A 20,258-nucleotide genomic window follows, 5' to 3' on the forward strand; every position below is an offset into this window, starting at 1 on the left:
ATATGAATGATTATTTTTTTAAATAATGGTAAACATAAATAAAATACTGAACTTTTAGTGGATTTAAATACAATAAACTGCCATTTAATTAGCACAAAAACTGATTTTTGATGTGGACATTATGTGCAGTCTTGGAATTTTTTAAAATTAATTTTGTTTTATTTTTTATAAATTTACGACATATGTGTAATTTAGCAAAACAGGGAAAAGTTGTTTAATATAATATAATATAGTATAATAATAAAAAATACAATTTTTAAACCCTTAATTTGCATAATTCTTCTTTCAAATAACGGCAGATATCCATAAAATAATGCTATTTTTTGATAAATTAAATACAGAATAAACAATGTCATTTTATGGTCACACTGAAAATAATGCTTTGTAAACATACAGATTTTTCATGTGGACATTTTTTTTCAACTTTGGCCTGGTTTTTTGCCGTACATGTGAAAAACAGTACTTATATATTTGCAGTTTAACAAAACAGGGAAAATTTAGAAACAAACGTTTCAGGTCTTTTCTGTATTTTTCTCATTTTCTTTTTCCAGCCTTGTTTCATGAATGAATCTGATCAAATGGTGCTGTGTTTGTTTTGCTCACCCTGGGATTCCTCCAGACTCCAGCTTGTTGGCGATGTCAACGTCCCAGGACCAGACGTCAAACTGCCACTTCCTGAGGCCCAAAACGCCACAAAGAACCGAGCCGGAGTGGATCCCGATGCGCATGTCGATGTCGTGTTTCGTACGTGATCTCACATATCTGCAAGAAAAAGAACAATTATCACAATGATGAGGTGCATTTTCTAGCATTGCAGTGAACATAGAGGATTTTATTTAAGCTCTGTGCACATATGTAACGCAGTGTCACACTGAAACATATCCGTCAAATGATGACATACCCGTCTTTCACTGTTTTCAGGAAGTTTGTGCTGCTTACTGTTGCTGGCGCTACAAAATTACTTGGCAAATTTTAGAAAAAGATCATGACTTGGGCTCAAATACACCTTTCAGTGGATGTATTCCTGCTGTTTGCTTTTGTTGACGCTACATGAGTATAGCTGGTTCAGGGATGGAAATTTCAAACAATTTTCTTAACAGATAATTGGCGATGTAATCAATCAATAGCTGATTAATTGCTCGGATAGTCAACTCTGGTCAGAGGTGATTAACCTCCACAGAAGTCTTTGTCATGGTGTCCGTTGGTAGCTAAACTCCCACAATGCTCTCTGCTAGCCAACATGAACTGCCTGTAGTCTGAGTTAAACAGTAAGAGGCTCCACCTGGTGGAACAACCAGGTACTACAGCTGATCTACATTTGCATAACTTTCGTCTGCAGCCTTATCTGTTAATTTAGTTTTTGTGGTTAAATTATTAATGGCAATTAATCATTAACATCCCTGTTTTAAATACACCTGATTTCTGTGTTGGGTGACGAGTGCTGCCACAAGAATATCCCCAAAGAAACTTATTCATCTCACAATTTTACAGTCTTTTCTTTGTGCAAGTAATATATTTCTGCAACGTGAGCCGATATAGCTATAGACAGCTTTCCACTGTGAGAACTCAAAGTAAGCGCAACGTGGTACAAATGCTGACAGCTGTGGACCACTCATCCGCCCTTTAGACTTTCTGTTTCCATAGCAGGGCTTTCAATGCAAAGTTAACTCCATCAAAGCAACGGAAAGTGTCGTTACTGGATGTAACTCCAGTTCTATGAGCATGTAGGAAATAGAACGATGGAGGTTTGTTATTTTAGCTTACATGGTGAGAAAACTGGATGAAGACATTGAGAAGGGAGAAGAAATGGGGTTTGTTGAATTTAACCAACCAGTAACGTTTCAGGGTCGCAAAAACCTTTTAATCGCCCTGAAAGACGCTCTGCAGGGACAGCTCCTGCAGCTGGAACATGCTCAAAGGTTCAGGTCAGTTTCTGCAGGAATATACTGAGCTGACATATTGATCTGATGAATGGATGCCTGGATGATGGCAACAAGCCAAAGAATTTATGTGGTCGTTGTTGTGCTGTTGGTCTAAACTGTCAGAACAATAAGCAAACTGAAAGCAAAGTGCTGTGAGGTAAATGACAGCCCACTTCAAAATAAAGTCCCACTTTGACCTTTCACAGGTTCACTATTAAAAATGCATTGTTTTGCAATCAAAACGTATCTTTAAATTAGTAACGACAATAACAGATGAGGAGCGATACACCTATGTGCATATTTCAGTGTTGTATAAAAATTTGATAGAATTGACTTCAAGGCCATTGAGGCTGAAATATTCATGCGGGAACTTTGAAACTCTGTGTGCATTAATTCAGCCAATTAATATTCATGAAATTGACCTCTGGTGAACTGAAACAGACAAGGCTCAGAAATCCATCAACAACGGAGGTTTAAAATAAAAACAAAACAACCCCAGCAGACTTTTCACACTCGTTATTACATTTGTTTCTCATTTCATACTTTATTATAATGGAGCACAACACAAAGGCTGATAAGAGTCTGTGAGCAGCAGACGGAGCTCATTTCATGCTTCATAACGGCAGCGACGGACGTGAGGTGAAATGCATCCTGGGGGTCTGTGGCAGGTGCCGCGAGTCGCTCGACTGCTGAGCGAAAATTAACTCAAACACGCCGCAGGTTGTCATGACGACGACAGTGCTGATGATGATGATGATGGTGATGATGATGATGATGGTGATGATGATGGTGGTGATGATGATGATGATGATGGTGATGATGATGATGATGATGATGATGATGATGATGATGATGGTGATGGTGGTCGAAGACTTTGCATCAATCTTTACGAGTTCATGTTTAACCCAAAAGACTGTGTTGAGTTATAAGATTAATTTTTTTTTTCTGTTTCATTGAATATTTTATGGGCTGCAAGGTGACTCAGTGGTTAGCACTGTTGCCTCGCAGCTAGAAGGTCGCCGGTTCGCGTCCCGGTGAGGACACCCGGGATCTTTCGGTGTGGAGTTTGCATGTTCTCCCCGTGCAGTGTGGGTTCTCTCCAGGTTCTCCGGCTTCCTCCCAAAAAACACGTTGAGGTTAATTGGTGATTCTAAATTGTCTGTAGGTGTGAATGTGAGTGTGCTTCTGTCTCTACGTGTAGCCCTGTGATAGACTGGTGACCTGTCCAGGGTGTCCCCTGCCTTCACCCTGAGTCAGCTGGGACAGACTCCAGCCCCCCATGACCCAAGTGAGGATTAAACGGTGTATAGATGATGGATGGATGTTTTACTGTATATTTTATCTGTTTCTCATTTCTTGTCTCTTTGTCTTTTTTTTTTTTATAACTGTTTCAGTCAATTTAAATCAATAAATAATAATAATACATCTGTCTGCACTTCATTCAACTTATCTGTCCTGTTTTTGATTATTCAAATGTATTAATTTAATTTTGATGACATACACATTTATTTATTCATTTATTTATTTATTGTCCAATTTGAATAACCTCTGTGTGTGGTAAGGTGCTTTATAAATACACTTTCTTACTTAATTATTAGAATACACAAGTTTTTAAGTTGATCACTCATGAAAATGAAGTTGTTCGTTGCATTTAGTTCTGGGAATTTGCTTTTCCATTTATTTTATTTTAATTCATTTTCAACAGGTGAGTGATATTACAATTCACCTCTATGTGCCACAAAAGAGGGGGGAAAAAAAAGCTAAAATGACCAAAACTGTTTTTCATTCCAGGCTGTAGATGTGTTTATTTTTTGTAAAAATGAGCTCAGGTCTGTTTGCAGATTTTATTCAGTTCATTTCTGCTGCTGTGAAAACTGCCAATCTTCAGTGTCACAGCAAAGAATGCTGGTTATTTTTTAACAGGAATAACACACTTTTCTGTTTCTGAACACACTAATGACTGCTTTAACAGCAGTTAGCTCTTTTTACTGTGTTTCCTGCCAATGTTTCTCATCACAGCAGCATCGACGGCTCACTCAGTCGCTCACTTTGGATTTTGGGGGTGAAAATTGCTCCCCTTTGTTTGGCTGAAAGGATTTGAGTTTTCTCAAAGTTCCATCTTTTCATTATTGTGAACGATTTTAAGCTAAAATGAGGCAAACATCAGAAAGTTTGCTTGTAAATTCAGCACAAAGGCAGCTTTTCATGCACGTTTCACAACTAATAAGTACAAATAGGATCCTGTAACAACAGCACTGGACGCCTCAGACACTGAAGGGTTTCTGAAGCCGTGAGAAGCTGCTGGTCTTTGATTCGTGTTGATTGTTGAGCATGAAGACAGCAGATAAACATCAGACACAGCGAGAGACACTGAACTCTGTCTGCAGCTCAGAAAACACACGTTTTAACCCTCCAAACACAGATCTGATTTATGTCAGATATACAGGCCTCACGCAGGAACACTGTCTCGTTTTTATCTACAATCTTTCTCACAGTTTTCTCTCCTTGTGCTTCTTTGTTCTGTTGCAGTTGATGGAGAGGCAGAAAATCAGAGTAACTCAAGTAGTTTGTATTTGACTCGTCTGTCTCAGCTCATATTAGCTCCAGATAAACGTCTGAATACATTTTAGAGTAAAACCAGGACTGCAGATTTTGTCATCCATCACTTAAATTGAAAATGCATTAGAAAATGATCCTTTTACCCTCTGAATCCTAAATCCTACCAGCAAGTTTGAAAGGCATATTACCTTTCAAAAAAGAAGCCAAAATGACTCTACCAGAGCGAGAAACTGTAAAAACAGAAAGAAGTGATGGATTCTCAGCTGTTTCAGTCACTGAACTTCATCTGTGATTTGCAGTTTCATGCGTAAGTAAATTAAATCAAAGTGTTGATTTAAAATCCTCATATTTAATCAAAATCACTTTATTCTAATGTCTCATTTAAAACTTTGCCGAAAATAAACTATTGGCACAAACAAGATTCTGTGAAAAACAAAAAAAATCTGCACTTCTCTGCACATCTGTGAAGCTATGAGCGACTCAACTGCCACCAACAGTCATGTCACAGATATATGCGCTATACAAATAAAATTGAATTGAATTGAATTGAATGTTCTCCCCGTGCAGCGTGGGTTCTCTCCGGGTTCTCCAGCTTCCTCCCACACGGTCCAAAAACATGTTGAGGTTAATTGGTGATTCTAAATTGTCCGTAGGTGTGAATGTGAGTGTGCTTGGTTGTTTGTCTGTAAGTGTAGCCCTGTGATAGACTGGTGACCTGTCCAGGGTCCTGCCTTCACTCTAAGTCAGCTGGGATAGACTCCAGCCCCCCCAAGACCCTAATGAGGATTAAGTGGTGTATATACAATGGATGGATGGATGGATGGATGGATGGATGGATGGATGGATGGATGGATGGATAGTCATTGTTGTGCTGGAAACAGGACAGCTGAATCAAATGTGCATGTTATCTTTCAAAAAAAAAATCTCCAAGAACTTTTCATTTATAAGCCAAAAACTATACATAAAAAAGAATTGTTGCATTGTCAGCTTTCTCACAGTCCTTGAACTAATCATCTGTGGGTTACAGTGGCCTCAGGACATTTCACCAAATCCAAATCTTTAAACATTTCTTCAAAATCCTTTTATTCTGCATGTCTCATTCTAAAATTGCCAAAAACAAACTATTTGCATGCTGTTTTAAATTGAACTGCAGGCAGTGTTTACACAGAGCATAAAGGAGACACATAGGAAAAAATCGATAGTTTGTGGAGCCTCCGTCATTCTTTCCAATGTTGGTAACACGTGGACATTTGAAACATGTTGAATTTAGGTTTTTGCAAGATAAATAAAATCAATTCAACTTTTTTGTTGTTGTTTTGGTAGGACTTCTGTTATTCTAGACACAGTCATGCTGGTCCCACAGAGGTTCAGGACTTTCTGTTGCAGTGTGGCAGCTTCTTGCAGCTTTCTGTGCCTCACAAGCAGGTGAAGCTGCATTAATTAGATCCACGAACACAAACTCCAGCCGTCTCTAAAGCCACCGTTCTTACAGCAGCAGTGTCGCACCACAGAGCGACCGGCTGTCCTCAGCTCACCATATTGACTTAATAGTATACAGCACAAATCTCACAGCTTATCCGCCACTAATCCCTCTTTTTCCTCCAAACATCCTCCTCTCCTCCCTCAATGTCACGCTGGAAGTGATGCAACAGGGTCAAAATGCGCAAAGAAGATCATCAAAATGAAAACTGCAGGCTTCAAAAGGACAAACTCTAACGTCTGAGAGCCTTTTTACGAGAACCTGCAGAGCACCGGTGTGTTATAAGTGGGCGGTTTTAGGCGTTTTGAACCTCCTCTCTCATGAAATGATGCTTCTACAGTCACATGGAGCTTATGAGATCTGCCAAACCCTGTTATGTAATTTCAGAAATGTGATTCCATCACTAAAAATACGTTTCCTCCCGTCTCAGTGATGCTGCACGTCTGATACGGAACCGGGTAATTGGACGCGTTATTTGTGACTGAAACTCAGCTGGAGGCTAATTCTTGCAAATGCAAATATCGCGGAGAAGCTTTTGTGAGATCAGAGACCTGCTGCACCGAGGACAGCGAGAAACAAGATAAAAGAATTTTACAGATTACAGCAGAGTTGTCCAGCACCTCGGGCGAAAAGACACAACAGATTCCTTTAAAGTAGCAGCAGTGAAACAACAACTGAGGCTGGGTTTCATTCAACATATTTGCAGGAGAGAAGTGTAGTTCAGTCACGGTGTGCGTCTGAGAGCTTCAGAAATAAATAAACTGCAAACTAAAAAGCAAAGCTGCTCCATGTTTCCTGAATCTGCTGCTTGTTATGCAAAGTGCCTGAAAACGGCACTTCAGTTGTTTGCATCCGACTCTTAACTCGCTGTAATCGGCTCTGAGCGCACAGACGCGACACATACGCAGCGTCAGTAGAAACAACTCACACAGATTTGTGAAGAAATTTCTTAGAACTTAACAGCACACAGTGATTTCTAACAGCTACACTGTAAAACAAACAAACAAAAAAGGGGGTTGAAAAAGGAGTGAAAACCGGAAAAAGAAAAAAAAGGAAAAATGGTGGAATAATGTGATGTTCAAAAACTCCAAGAACGGTAAAAATGAGAGCAAATATCTGGAAAATAATGATTGTTTTGTTTTTCCTGATGTAAATACAGTAAAACAGTGTGATTTTACAGTCAAATATAACAAAAGAGTGAGAATAGATTTTTGGACATTATTTACACTTTTGGTAAATTAATACTTTTCTTTTGTGATTTTACTGGACATCATCTGTACTTAGAGCAGGAACAATCTGTAAATACCAGTTAAAGCTGATCTACCACTCCTCAGTACTCAACATACAAACGTTTTCTTTTAAATAGCAGAAAATATTTGCAAAATAATGATATATTTGCTGATTAAAATACAATAGAAACTGTCTAATTTGATTATCAATCGTTGTAAAAGGACAAACTACCACCTGTAAAAAAAAAAAACAACAGATTTTTAACATAGACATTACTTACAGTTTGTTTGTTTGTTTTGCAGCTGATGTGTTAATTAATACTTTTTTCTCAGATTATACTAAATATCATCTACAATTTAACAAAACAGGAAAAATTTATTTAAAAAAACACTTTAAACAGTGCACCTTTTTTTTTAGCCCTAAATAAAATAAAATAACTTTTATAACTAAAATATTGATAATTTTGCTGATTTAAATATGGTAACAGTATACATTTAATTTTAAATGTTGTGAAAAAAATAATTACATTTATAAAAAAAATAAATGTAAAAAAGTCAATGTTAAAATATAACATTTATATAACTGTCTTTTGTTTTATTGCTACTTTCTACATGTACATTTAAAAAATGAATAAATAAAATAAAAAATCTGTGATTTGACAAGAAGGAAAATCTATAAAAAAGCTGTTAAACATTTATAATTTTTCAATCATTAATATTCAATAATTTTTCTTTCTTTCTTTCTTTTTTAATAAATACAGATTTGATGTAGACATTATTTATACTTTTAGCTATTTCTCATTTTTAGCTTTATTTAAAGATACAATGTGAAAATGGAATACGTTTATCTGGGAGTATCTGTAACTTAACAAAACAAAGAAAGTATGACATATAACAGTTTTTTCTTTTTTTTGTTACAGTGCAGGATCATGTTTACGGTGGACTACGGAGACACGGGGCTCAACCAACACCCAACTCTATGATGGGAACTTCAGCTTGTATTTGTTGACATACTGAACCTAAAAATTTAGCCAAAAATATTTAACAGAACGTAGTTTGGTTTCTTAAATAATCAATAAGTAAAGTCTGAACATTTTCTGAGACGGTGCAGCAACATATTCACTCAACTCTGTCTACACTGACTCAGAATGACCCACATTCTTTGTCTAACTACTGAATTTGCTTGAAACTGACCAGGTTTTTAAGTCTTTCCTTAGAAATACAGTAGGTACGTTCACTCCTTTTTTTCAGAGAAACAAAATGCTGATGTATTTTGGGTCACAGCTGCTCTCAGCTCACCATAAGTGTGTTACATAAGAATCTAAGAATAGAGGTCAGAGGGAAAACCTCTAGGTCCATGTAGGGGGAAGCCTTTTCATCTCTAGAGAGCTGTTTGTTTTTGGAAAGTAGGATCCAAAGCATTTCTTACATGGTATGGAAAACCTACCATGAACTGTGTGTAAACAAATAATAGAATAAGAAAGAGTGTTCACTGTAATGCTCTTCTTTTTTGTGGAGATGCTGGACATATTCTGCCTGTTTTTTTTCTAGATGAAACCGTACCTCAATGACCCAAACAAGTTTTAAAAAGACAAGCCCAACATTTCAGCTTAAGCCTTCAAGGGCCAGAAAAAAAATCCAAAAACTATAGAAACTAGTCAAACCAAAAACCGCCTAATCACTAAATTTACAAATTTGATACAACCGACGTGGTGCTTTATGCTGATAGAGCTATTTCTAACACAGACATGAAGTTGACCACATAGTTGACCACAATCCTTACAGATTCCACCGCGTGTTGTCAAAATAAAGTCAGAATGGAGGCCATTAAGTGTTACCAAAGACTCTGTCATGCTGTCCATTGCTAGTTAAAGGTTACATACGGTTTGTCACTGAGATATGAAAAAACACTCTTCTTGGTCAATACAGGCTTCTCCTAAACAATTAGGTTGATTATCTGAGGTCAGTTTATCTGATTGGTCCATGAGCTCCAGCAAAACGTTCAATTAGCTGAAGTTGGATTGTTCTGCTGATAAAATGTGGAATCAAAAAAAAAAAAAAACAATATTCACATATCTGTTAGATTATAATTTATTCCCGTGCATGCTGTTTGGAGTAATTCCAGTCTGGGACGTTCTAAAACTGTCTCATGTCTGTGTCTTGGCTCAATCCAAGAAATTTGGTGGTTGGAATACGCAGGATATCTTTTTCAAATTTCAGTTCATTTCTTTCTCCCCCATTAAAAAACACGACATGGCCTGCAGTAGAGTTGTTAACAACGATGACAGCAACAGAAGCTCGTTGGTACCTGATGGTTTTGATCATGCTGAGGCCCATCTCCACGCAGCAGTGGGCGTGATCCTGCCTGGGCTCCGGCAGACCAGACACACAGTAGTAACAGTCTCCCAGGATCTTTATTCGTAGACAGTGATGCTCCTGCAGCACAGAAACACATGACGTTCATGTAATTAAACCTTAATGAAACCCAAAACGTTAAAGCAGAGAACATGAGCGAAAAAATATGTATGAAGTGGAAAATTAAAAATAAATACACGACTGAAAACGCACTAATGCTCCGACTGTGAAATCGTGACCGACAAGGCGTGACAGCCTGAAATACTCTCATGATAATAATAATAATAGTCTGATATCATGTGGAGCTACGGACTGAATGCTTTAACTGATTTTAAGTCTGTTGATTTGAATTAAATTTCTGTCGAGCTGCTCCAAAAACAAAGAAATGTATTTATTGAATAGCTCCATCCAGTTTAAACTTTACTAACAACAGGACAAACAATAATGTCATTTATCTCATCTTGTCTTATCTTAATCAAGTAAGTAACAGAGTTTGTTTTTCTACAAAGATGTGAAAAATTAAAGTGACGTTATTTCTACAGAACTTTTAAAACAGCTCATGTTGAACTCAATACAGAAATAAGATGAACATTACTCATTTGCTTAAAAAGTCTAAATATTAAGTTAGGAGCCTTCAACGTGACCTAATTTACCTGAATAATTTACATACTAAGGTTAAAATCCTAAACTGTTATTTATTATTAAAATGTACTTGAATAATTTACATACTAAGGTTAAGACACTACAATATTATTTAACATGCAAATTTACCTGAATAATTTAAATACGAAGGTCAAAACCGGACAAAATTAATGAGACAAATTCAGCAGAATCATTTACATATTAAGATTAAGAAGCTACAACATTAATTATTCTACAAATGTCCCTCAGTTAAATATTAAGGCCCTGCAACATTAGTTGTTGTTGTAGGTTAATTACTAGAAGAAATGTTAAAAAGAGCAAGAATGAGAAGAAGAAAAAGTACAGCAAGAAAAGAAAAGTAAGAAGAGAATAAGAAGAAAAGGAAGAAAAGGAGGAAGGAGGTGGTAGAAGAAGGAAAAAGAGGAGAAGGAGATGGGAAAAGAAGTAGAGGCAGAAGAAAAGCAGAAGAAGAAGGAGGAGGAGGAGGAGAAGAGAGGAAGACGCAGAAGTAAACGGAGTAGAAGAAGAAAGAGGAGAAGAAGGAAATGAAGAAAGAAGAAGCAGAAAAAAAGGAGTAGTAGAAGAACAAGAAGGAGAAGAAGGAAGAGCAGAAGAAAGAGAAGAAGTAGTAGAAGAATAACACAGAGCAGAAGACGAAAAAGAAGAAGCAGAATAAAAAGTAGTAGAAGAAAAAGAAAAATGAAGAGGAGAAGAAGAAGGAGAAGGAGAAAAAAAGGAGTAGTAGTAGAAGAAGAAGAAATCAAGAGGAGAAGAAGAAAGAGGAGTAGGAGAAGAAGAAGAAAAGGAGTAGTAGACAAAGAACAAAGAAGAATGAAGAGGAGAAGAAAGAGATGATGAAGAACAAGAATACAGAGAAGAAAGACGAGAAGAAGATAAAGAAGAAGACGAGAAATAAAAAAGTGGTAGACGAAGAACGAAGAAGAAGGACAGCACTTTACATTGCCAGTTATCTTTCTTCTTCATTGTCTTCCATTTGTAGGATTCAGCACCCAGTGCTGATGCTATTCTTATGAACTGACAGCTTGTTTTATCTCATTAGAATCATGCAACAAGTGTTTTCTCTCTTCAGACACTCAGAGGAATGAAAACATGGTTTGTCCTTTACAGAACAAAGGTGTATTCCAATGACTTTATGAACAGTATCAATACTTCAGCAGATGTCATAAACTAGGTAATCCATCAGCTGACATCCTCCTCACTAGATAAACAACAGCATTGGTCGCTGAAGAGCCCTTTAACATGAGCACAAACTACAAAAGGTTTTAAAAATCCCACATTTCTTTCAGGATTCTGTCAAATAATTACCTGCCAACCAACCAGAAACTGTATTTTTGTTTCCTTTAACCCTCAGACCACTCAGCTCTAGTAAAAAAATGAGAAAAAAACTGTCTCACAGTGAAAATGTTGAGAGTAAGGAGTCAAGGGGAGGCAGTTAAAAGTGGATTCTGCTGCAGGAGTAGCTGAAAAAGCCTCTGTGACTTTTTAAAGTTTGTTTTTGGCCATTTGTTACAGAAAATGAAATTCAGCTTAACTGAGGCTCGATTGCCACATGAGGACGAATATGTAAAGCGATAAGGTCGGCTAGTAAATATCGCCTGGGTTAGCGAGTTCCTGGGATCGCTAATGCAGTTAACAAAATGGCCGATTAAGGCAGCTAATTTTTATGTAAACTTCCAGAGTGAAAATAAACATGTGAAATGTTCATGCAAAAATCTTTTTTTTTTTCTAAAGCTGCAGAAAACTCGTCATATTTGCCGTGACTGCAGAAGCAGTTTGTTTCCCCAAATCTCTGCGACAAAGGTGACGAATGTAGCATTAGCATAGCGACAAACCAGCAACGTCAGCGGATGTCACAGGTTAAACATACACTTTCACAAAAACTGCAACAGATTTGTGCACGTCGAGTGAAAAGCTGAAATGACTCACGTGTGCGAGGCGGTCGAAGCGTGCAAAGAGTTCGTTCAACATTCGCACCAGCTCCTGCGCTGACAGCGTCGTGGAGAGGTTTGTGAAGCCTTTAACATCTGCGAAAAGAATGCTGAATAAAATACGGAAATGTCACTTTAATATCCAGGTCAGCTCTTAAAAAAATACTTATATTTCAGATTTGCATAAGTTGCACATTTACACAAACATCTCAGTCAGAAATGATCATCATATGACACACAAATTTGAGAAAACAAGCAATAATAAACAGAAACGCCCCACGTGATTTAAGAATTCTCCTTCTTATGGCAGTACAGGTGAAGATAAAGTTTTTCATGGCGTTTTTTTCCTCACCTGACATTCTCGTAGCGGTGGATGTAGATTCTGTGGAACTGATGCTGGAGGTGCTCGTCCTCTACATTTGTCATGTCGTTGATCATTTCCAAAACTACAAAACGTGGCAGGACTGATAACACCAGTCGCTCCTGTGGGGCAGAAAAATGAATCATGTTAGCGCTCTGACCTGGAAAAATGTTGTTCCATGAAGTCATTTTGGTGATTTGTCAGCCTTAAAAGTCTGATTTTCTTCAACCTGCAGGTGGGTTTGAAAGGTCTGTTTAAAAAATCCCTAAAAATAAACCATTTGTCAGAGACAAAAACCCAGAAGTAGTAGATTTTGAAACATTTGATGGCAATTGAAATATCAGGAAAAGAAAAGAGGGAAAAAAAGAAAGAGAGAAATGTATTAATCCAGATGGAAATTCTTGTGGCAAATATTTCTCATAAAACAAATCACCTGCGACGTGCCATTTCATCTGAAACTAACTTTAAAACTGTGAAGCTTTATCAAAGTCACTACATTCTACATGTCTAAATTACAAACATAATCCAAAAAAAAAAAATAAACACTACACCATTACAAGACAAAAAATCAGGAAGTACTTGGTTGAACGGCAGGCAGTGTTGACACACAGCAGATAGGTAACAGAACAAATTATAGAAGTAAGTACTAAATCATCTACAGTATGTGAATCCTTCAATTCCCCCCCTAAGTGTTGGTAACATCTGTGGACACTTGGAACTATATTGGACATGTTGATTCCAGGTTTTCTCAATTTTTGTGGAAGAAAAAAATAAAAAAATAAATTTCCTGTTTGTCTTTTTGTGTAATTAATGTCATCATAACTGTGTCCTACTGACAGAAGGGATTTCTGAGTTCTCGCTCCTTCTTCGTGGTTGTTCTGTTTCCATAGAGGTGCAGGACTTTATATTGCAGTGAAAAATGAACCACAGTGAGTAAAAATTAGGAAAAAAAACCAGCCAGACAGTGTTGCGTATAGTTCTGACATCAATCATCCCATTACAACACAATCTCCTGCTGGGAAACTAAAGTCCTACATTCATGTGATGTTAATGTGACATGTGTCTAAACACAAACAAGCACATGTCCTCTGCTAGAACTGCTAAAACTGCTTAGAAAAGGCTTGAGGAACACAACCAAGAGCCCAAGAGGACACGTGGCAATAAGAGGGATGATATTAGGGCAGACTGTTTTAATGTTGTGGCTTATTACTGTACAGAAAACAAGTAAAAGTCACCTGATCAAATGGCAGATTGTTCCACTTTTTGAAAGAAAAAAAATTAGGGTTCAAAACTAGATAATAAGAGCAAAAGTGGAACTGAGAGCTAAAAAGTTCACAAACTTGTTAAACACACGAAAAAACAGTGTTTCAGCTCAGCAACAAAAAGATAATGTAACAGTTTGCATAAATGTTTTTGAGCTAAGACAATTTCAATGTAAAAGTTTTGAAAAAAATCAGAAAAATATGTTTCTTTTTTTATTTATAAGTATAAAATCTTTTCATAATCAGATGTACGAAGACGCCAGCTAGGTTCAGTTGCATGATTTTTAAAAAAAAAATTACAATAATGTAGAAAAACAAAGCTGAACAGATTCACAAAACCCATATTATACAAACATAGACACAGAAAATGGTATTAAGAAGTCATGTTCAACCAACAAAACATATTGAGCCAAGGAAAATTCGAGCTTGCTTGCTTGCTTCCTTCCTTCCTTCCTTCCTTCCTTCCTTCCTTCCTTCCTTCCTTCCGTCCGTCATTCAATGGTATTTTAAAATATTTAATGGTTGGTAGCACAAACTCATGTTTTTAAATTGATTACTGGCAAAAAATCAAGTTGATTATTTGAAAGAAACTTCCTGTAAGTATGATGTGCCTGATTACCAAAACAAATCAAAAAATGAACTCATGTTTTTAAGTTGGAATATAAAAAATTTAAAAAATCCTCCAATGTTTAGGAGGCAGAGAAGATTTGAAATCGTAGCCTCAAAAAATAATGGAGAAAATGTAACTTTCCTTAATATGAATTGATTGAATATGGGATAAAAATAATAACATTTAAGCTTAAATTAGACACAATATTAAGTTCATTGCAACATTATTAGTGTCAAAATAACTTCAGAAAATAATGTTTGCAACTTTAAAGATCCATCCAAACGTAGTGAGAACGGGTCTCTTGAATTGCGAGTGCAGCGTGCAATTTACAGTTAAATGCAGTTAAAATAGAAGGCAAGGAGGAATTAAATGGAGTCAAAAATAGAAATCAACTGAACTAAAGCTTGTAAAAACAAATTACATAAAGTCCCGTCTGTAGGAGACGATTTGCTGAAGGATAAGCTGCTTCATCAGGATCCTCAGAAACAACCAGAAACCTGAGTTTGTCTCGTGGTTTTGGTTCTGACGCGGCGCCACTTGGCAGCAGCAGAGACAGATTTGGAGTGGGAGCGCTGCAGCATTCCTCAGTATTTTTTTTTGGCCTCGGGGATCTTCAGCAGCGCCAAGCAACTGCCTCCTTCACATTCTGAATACATTAGAACCAACCAGAACCGTGGAGGGTGACATCAGCAAACAGCTCGTGTTCAGAGACGCTGGAGATTTCTGATCCTCTGCACTTAAAGGACGGCAGAGGGACGCGTCTAATACCTGGAAACCGGTCAGCTGGCTCAGTGCTGCGTCCTAAAGCCTCGCTGTCTGAACACCACAGAATCTGTCGGTGGACTCAGATTTGCTCATTTTGCAGCCAATCAAGAGTTGTCTGCAGTTGTTGACATTAAAGCACTCATCAGCTTCATTCTGCGTCTCCTCGGGAATTTTCACCAGAAACAAACTTAGATACCTTGACGCCGACGGCAGCTTCATGTTCCCCTTTTGATGACAAATAAATGTGAAAGACGGCGTGATATTTACATGTGCACATGTCACACTGTTGCCCTGGGTGACATGTTGCTTCATTAGCATGAACACACTCTGTGGTTCACGTTGACTCAATCCCACGAACAGCGTCCTGCTGTCGCTACAACGCTACAGGGCACCAAATGTGGAGTAATCTGCTTCTCAAAATAGTCCCAACAACTACAGACAATCCTAAAGTAAAGGTTACTCAAAGGTCTAATTAATTCATCTTGGAAATATTTATGCAAAAACAAAATGACTGTAAACAAGAAGCTACTGAAGGAGCAAACACCAACGAGGCAGCAGTCTTCTCAAACTCATAATCTGCAGCCGGATTCTGGTTCAGCACAAAGCTGAGAGCAGTTACAAGTGAACCTGACTGTGGAGTTAGTGAAGAAATCAGAAGTTAATCAGCTCCTCTATAATTTGCATTAATCCATACTGAAACATGATATATAAGTTCCAATACTGACTTTTTCTTGGTCTTGAATAGAACATATCTCGAATCCTATTTATAATCCAACTGAAATGATATCACATCTCGGCTGTACTGTCGATACCATTAACCGGAACTTCTATAAAAGACATACAGATGCAGACTGGTATATAAAATAACAAATAACTCCACCAGCTGCTAATATAACCGAAGTGTTTTGGGTTTTTTTTACCAGCCACAAACGTTTCTGGCTGAAATTCTCAAATCCACACATTTTTTTCAACTCACAAGAACTTGTTGTCCAGCTCTGTAGAGCAAAAGCAGAAATCTGTCTTCAGCTTGCATCATATTCAACATCATGCATCACAACAATGATCAGGAAAACGATTTAAATACACAATGTTAGATGTAAATTCTGAAGAAAGCAAGGAATGAAACACTGATTTAGTCCATTTACAGTCAGTGATTTAGCCTCTTAAAACTCATTTATGTGTATCAAAGTTGCATTTTTAGGTTTTATTTTTCCATGATAATAAACTTTTCCTACCTTAAAATGCAGTGCAAGCTCAGCCCCCCAATACACTGCAAAGCTACTTCATGCTACACAACAGCAAGTTGTAATATTGGAGCTATTCAGCTGCACGTTTGAAACTGAAAAAGACTAATGAAACCAAAAGCTCCACCGTGACGCTGATAAAATCAGTTCTTATGTTTGTTACACATGGAAACCCCAGAAATCTGAATCTGAGTTTCTGAGACATGGTGTTGACTGATGATTTGCTGATGATACACCTTCTAGCATAAAAAAAACACCATAGGGATTAATGTACAAGGCTAAAGACTTGATTTTCACCATGTGCGGTCCCCAGACGTCCAACAGTTACTGATTTAACTGAACAGGAGACTCGTGAATCCTCTAAAGGCTCCACTGTGCTGCTCTGCTTTTACACATGTACCTGTTGTAGCATTTTGTTGCCACTTGAGGGCAAAAACATGTGAAAATGTACAAGTTTGTGCTGTTGTTGGTCCTTTTGCTGCTGCTGCAGAATAGACAGAAGTGATGGTGGAGTCAAACTGAGTCCTGTTGCATCAGCAGCTCTTAAAAACACAAGAATCGTTCCGGAAACTGACCTTTTAAACCGTCCGCTTTAGCATCCGACCTACACGCAGCATTACAGCCGAAGACTGCGTCTCTGTAGCTTCAGTGTTGGTAAATTTCCTCTAATCCTTCAGTAGACGTAGGCGTCGAGCTACAAGCAGAAGCATGAATGTGCCTTAAAATGCCGCCTGTCATTCATGCAGCTGCTTTATCGCAGTGATGAGATGACAAGCTGTTTACTGCGCTGAACAGTTTGACGTTTCTGCAGAGTTTGATGAACTTTTTTTTTTTTCATTCTGCGGCAGTTTAGTCTTTGTGAGCCGAGGAACCGCAGCCAGAACTGCTCTGAGTTCACTTGAGTCTGATTGATTCTTCTAATTTTGAGCCGTGAACTGAAGTTTCCATACGGTTGTAAAGATCATGTTCATCTGTTTATCATGTTAGTCTGGAGTTTCCAATGACTCTTAGAACTCTGAATTTTCTCTGAGGGAATCATTGTCACAAAAACAATCATGTAATTCTGATTCTTTCACAGATTTATTACTGGTCCTATTGAAATAAACATACATACAGAAATCTAACATGTGATTCAATGCCCTTTGACCATTTGCACCTCAACTAGGTTCTTTTGGTTTCCGTCCACCAGCTTCTGGTTTATCTTTGGTTCCTCTGAACAGAATTGGTTCAACTAAATTTGTTGTCTTTCTGACTCAGACTTGGTTCTTCATCAGTACAGGTTCTTGGTGGGTTTACTTTGTAGAGACCAGTCTAAAACCTTCATTCTCGCCTGATTTAACCGTTTCTTTACCGATTTGGGGTCATCGTCTTATTAAACCATCCAACTGTGTCCGAGATTCAACCTTCTGCTGATGATTTGATGTTTTCCTGGTGAAAGTGGAGGCAATCCTCCTTCTTCATTATTCCATTTACTATGTTCCAGAGCATAATATTGCCACCATCATGCTTTACACCTGATTTGGTCTTCTGGGGGTTTCTTGATTTTAGGGTTATACAAGGGCATTTCAATTTTTGCTCACAACTGTATGATAAATCTGTAAGAACGACTGAAACAGAAATAAAACTGACACATTCAGACACTCTTTGTGAATGTGACTCCATCTATCAGATATATTTACACAAAGTAAAAACAGAAAGTCTGCAGCCGAACAGCAGGCTTCAGCTCTGAACAGTCGTGCTGTGAGGCGACGTCGCCAACCGTCGCTCCACTGAGCCGCCCCCCGCTTAGATCACAGAGAAGTTTTCGAGTGTAAAATAAAAATGCAACCTCGTGTGCACTCGGTGAAGCTGCGTGACGCTGTCTGAGAGCTCTGGAGAGCCTCTTCAAACCTCGAGCACGCGTGGAGAGAGAAGCTGAGGCTGGATAACAGCAGAGAGGGAAGGAAAAACAGCCCCGGTGACTGTTTGATTCTCTTTAGTCTCAATGGCAATGCCGGTGAAAGTAGTCTGTGCTGCTCATTCAGGCCCACAGCTGGGAAACACAATGCTGCCTATATGTTTGGTTTTAACACCAGATTAAAACAAGAGATTTGCATTTATTCTGTTAACATTTGCTCATTTAAGATTTTTCTCTGATATCTGATATTTTGGCAACCTCTTGTGTGAATAAGTGCATCCCAGCAAGCTAACGTTACCTACAAGTTCTAATAATGTTTTAAAGGTAACATTCAAATATTTGTTATTTCAAATAATGTTCCTGTGAGGTTAAAAGTGACTAAAACAGAACATTTTATTTAGAACATTCAGACTACATTTGGGGGACGAGCTAACATTTAAGAAATGTTTTCAAGACGTTATCAAGGCCTCAGATGACAGAAATGTATTTCATAAAAGTTCCTTTAATGTGATATTTTAACAAAGGTGGAACATTTTGCGGCAATATTCTGAGGAGGTTTGGGGGATGTTTCCATAAAAACATGAGAACTCTGCAGAACCTTCTTAGAACATTTTTAGAGCTATTTTTTCTTAAAATGTTAGACGTAAAACTCCAAGGGGTGCATCTCCCTGAAAATGTATGAAATGCATGTAACATAAAAGGTGCTTTTGAACCTATTTCCAAACCTAAACGAGAGGTTCAGGTGATGAAACGCAAAACAGAAGTAAACACAGAGTGAAAATCAGCAAGTATAAGCAAAATTCAAAAGGCTATTTAAGTGAAAAAATAAAACTGTAATTTTGGTCCAAGACAGAATTTGAACTCAGCTATCCTGGATAAAAGTGTCATTGTAAGAAGGTGGAGGAGATTTATACTGGATTAAATTGATTCATGGCCATTTAATGGGCTGATAATTTTGCAAATGGGTGGAAAAAAACAAGCTTCAGAAGAGATTCTGACATAAAACTCCCCTCAAAAGTGACCCAAAATCTGTAAAGACATAAAATTATCATTATCTCTACTAATTGTGAACCTTTAAAAGCTTGACGCAAGGCAAAAGCAGGTCCACACAGAACAGAACAATTCATACATTAATAGTTATTAATAGACTTTGTATAAAAGTTTTGCATAAAACGTTTGGTAATTTATCATGTTACTGTCATATTTAAAATAATAATCTTTCAGGAGAATCGTTTTTTGATTTACACCTAAAAACAGAAGCCATCTCACAATAACGTATTTTTTAAATGTATTTTTACATTTATTTTTTATTTATCTTTTCACGTGATGATCAATTCCAGTAAATTGGTATAAACTGGTATCTGATTGGTGCCCCTCCCCCTGGACATCAGCTGATTGAGTCGGAGGCGAGCAGGTGCTATGCGGTTTGCCGCCTCCTGCTCTCTCCTCGGCTCTGCTGTGTGGTTTTGTGTTGTGTTGTGCTGGAAAGCGGAGCCTCAAATTAAGGTCTAGACAGACAAACATTGCAGTGGAGCGTTGCTAATGCTGCGTCACAACCAAACGCTGCGGGGTTCGGTGCTGCAGATTCACTGCAAGAAATGTGGATGTTACCGAGTCGCTTTGAATTCAGGCTCAAAGTTTGAACCTCTGAGGAGCTGCGATGTTGCAGAGTCACCTGTCAATCAAAGTGCTGCTTTTTTTTTTTTTTTACACAGAAATGTAGGATTCCTCTAATTATCACACACAAAGCTTGGTTTTAACAAAGTGCATCACTGGCTTCACTGCACATTTAGAGTTTTGGCTGAATGTTCCACCATCCCTACTTGTCCTTATTTTAAACTTAATTTACCAAACCTGCCAGGCTGAATTTGGGAAAATATTTATACAATTATGCGCAAGACAAGCCACAGAAAAACATGGACGCTTAGGGTTTGAGTATTTCACTCAGTTTAAACATTAGATACAGTTTTAGAAAAGTGCTTT

General features: G+C 37.7%; 1 protein-coding gene across 1 annotated transcript in view; it reads right to left on the reverse strand.

Moving 5' to 3' along the window:
- Positions 1-20,258, reverse strand: part of adcy8 (adenylate cyclase 8 (brain)) — a 117,158-nt gene that overhangs the window by 44,154 nt on the left and 52,746 nt on the right. The window contains exons 3-6 of the mRNA XM_008287785.1: positions 12,489-12,619; positions 12,135-12,246; positions 9,499-9,626; positions 604-762 (exon numbers count right to left, since the gene is read on the reverse strand). Coding sequence (XP_008286007.1) covers positions 604-762; positions 9,499-9,626; positions 12,135-12,246; positions 12,489-12,619 — 530 coding nt within the window. The remainder of the gene's footprint in view (positions 1-603; positions 763-9,498; positions 9,627-12,134; positions 12,247-12,488; positions 12,620-20,258) is intronic.

The sequence above is a fragment of the Stegastes partitus genome, unplaced genomic scaffold (assembly GCF_000690725.1).
Source record: "Stegastes partitus isolate 25-593 unplaced genomic scaffold, Stegastes_partitus-1.0.2 Scaffold520, whole genome shotgun sequence".
Lineage (NCBI taxonomy): Eukaryota > Metazoa > Chordata > Actinopteri > Pomacentridae > Stegastes > Stegastes partitus.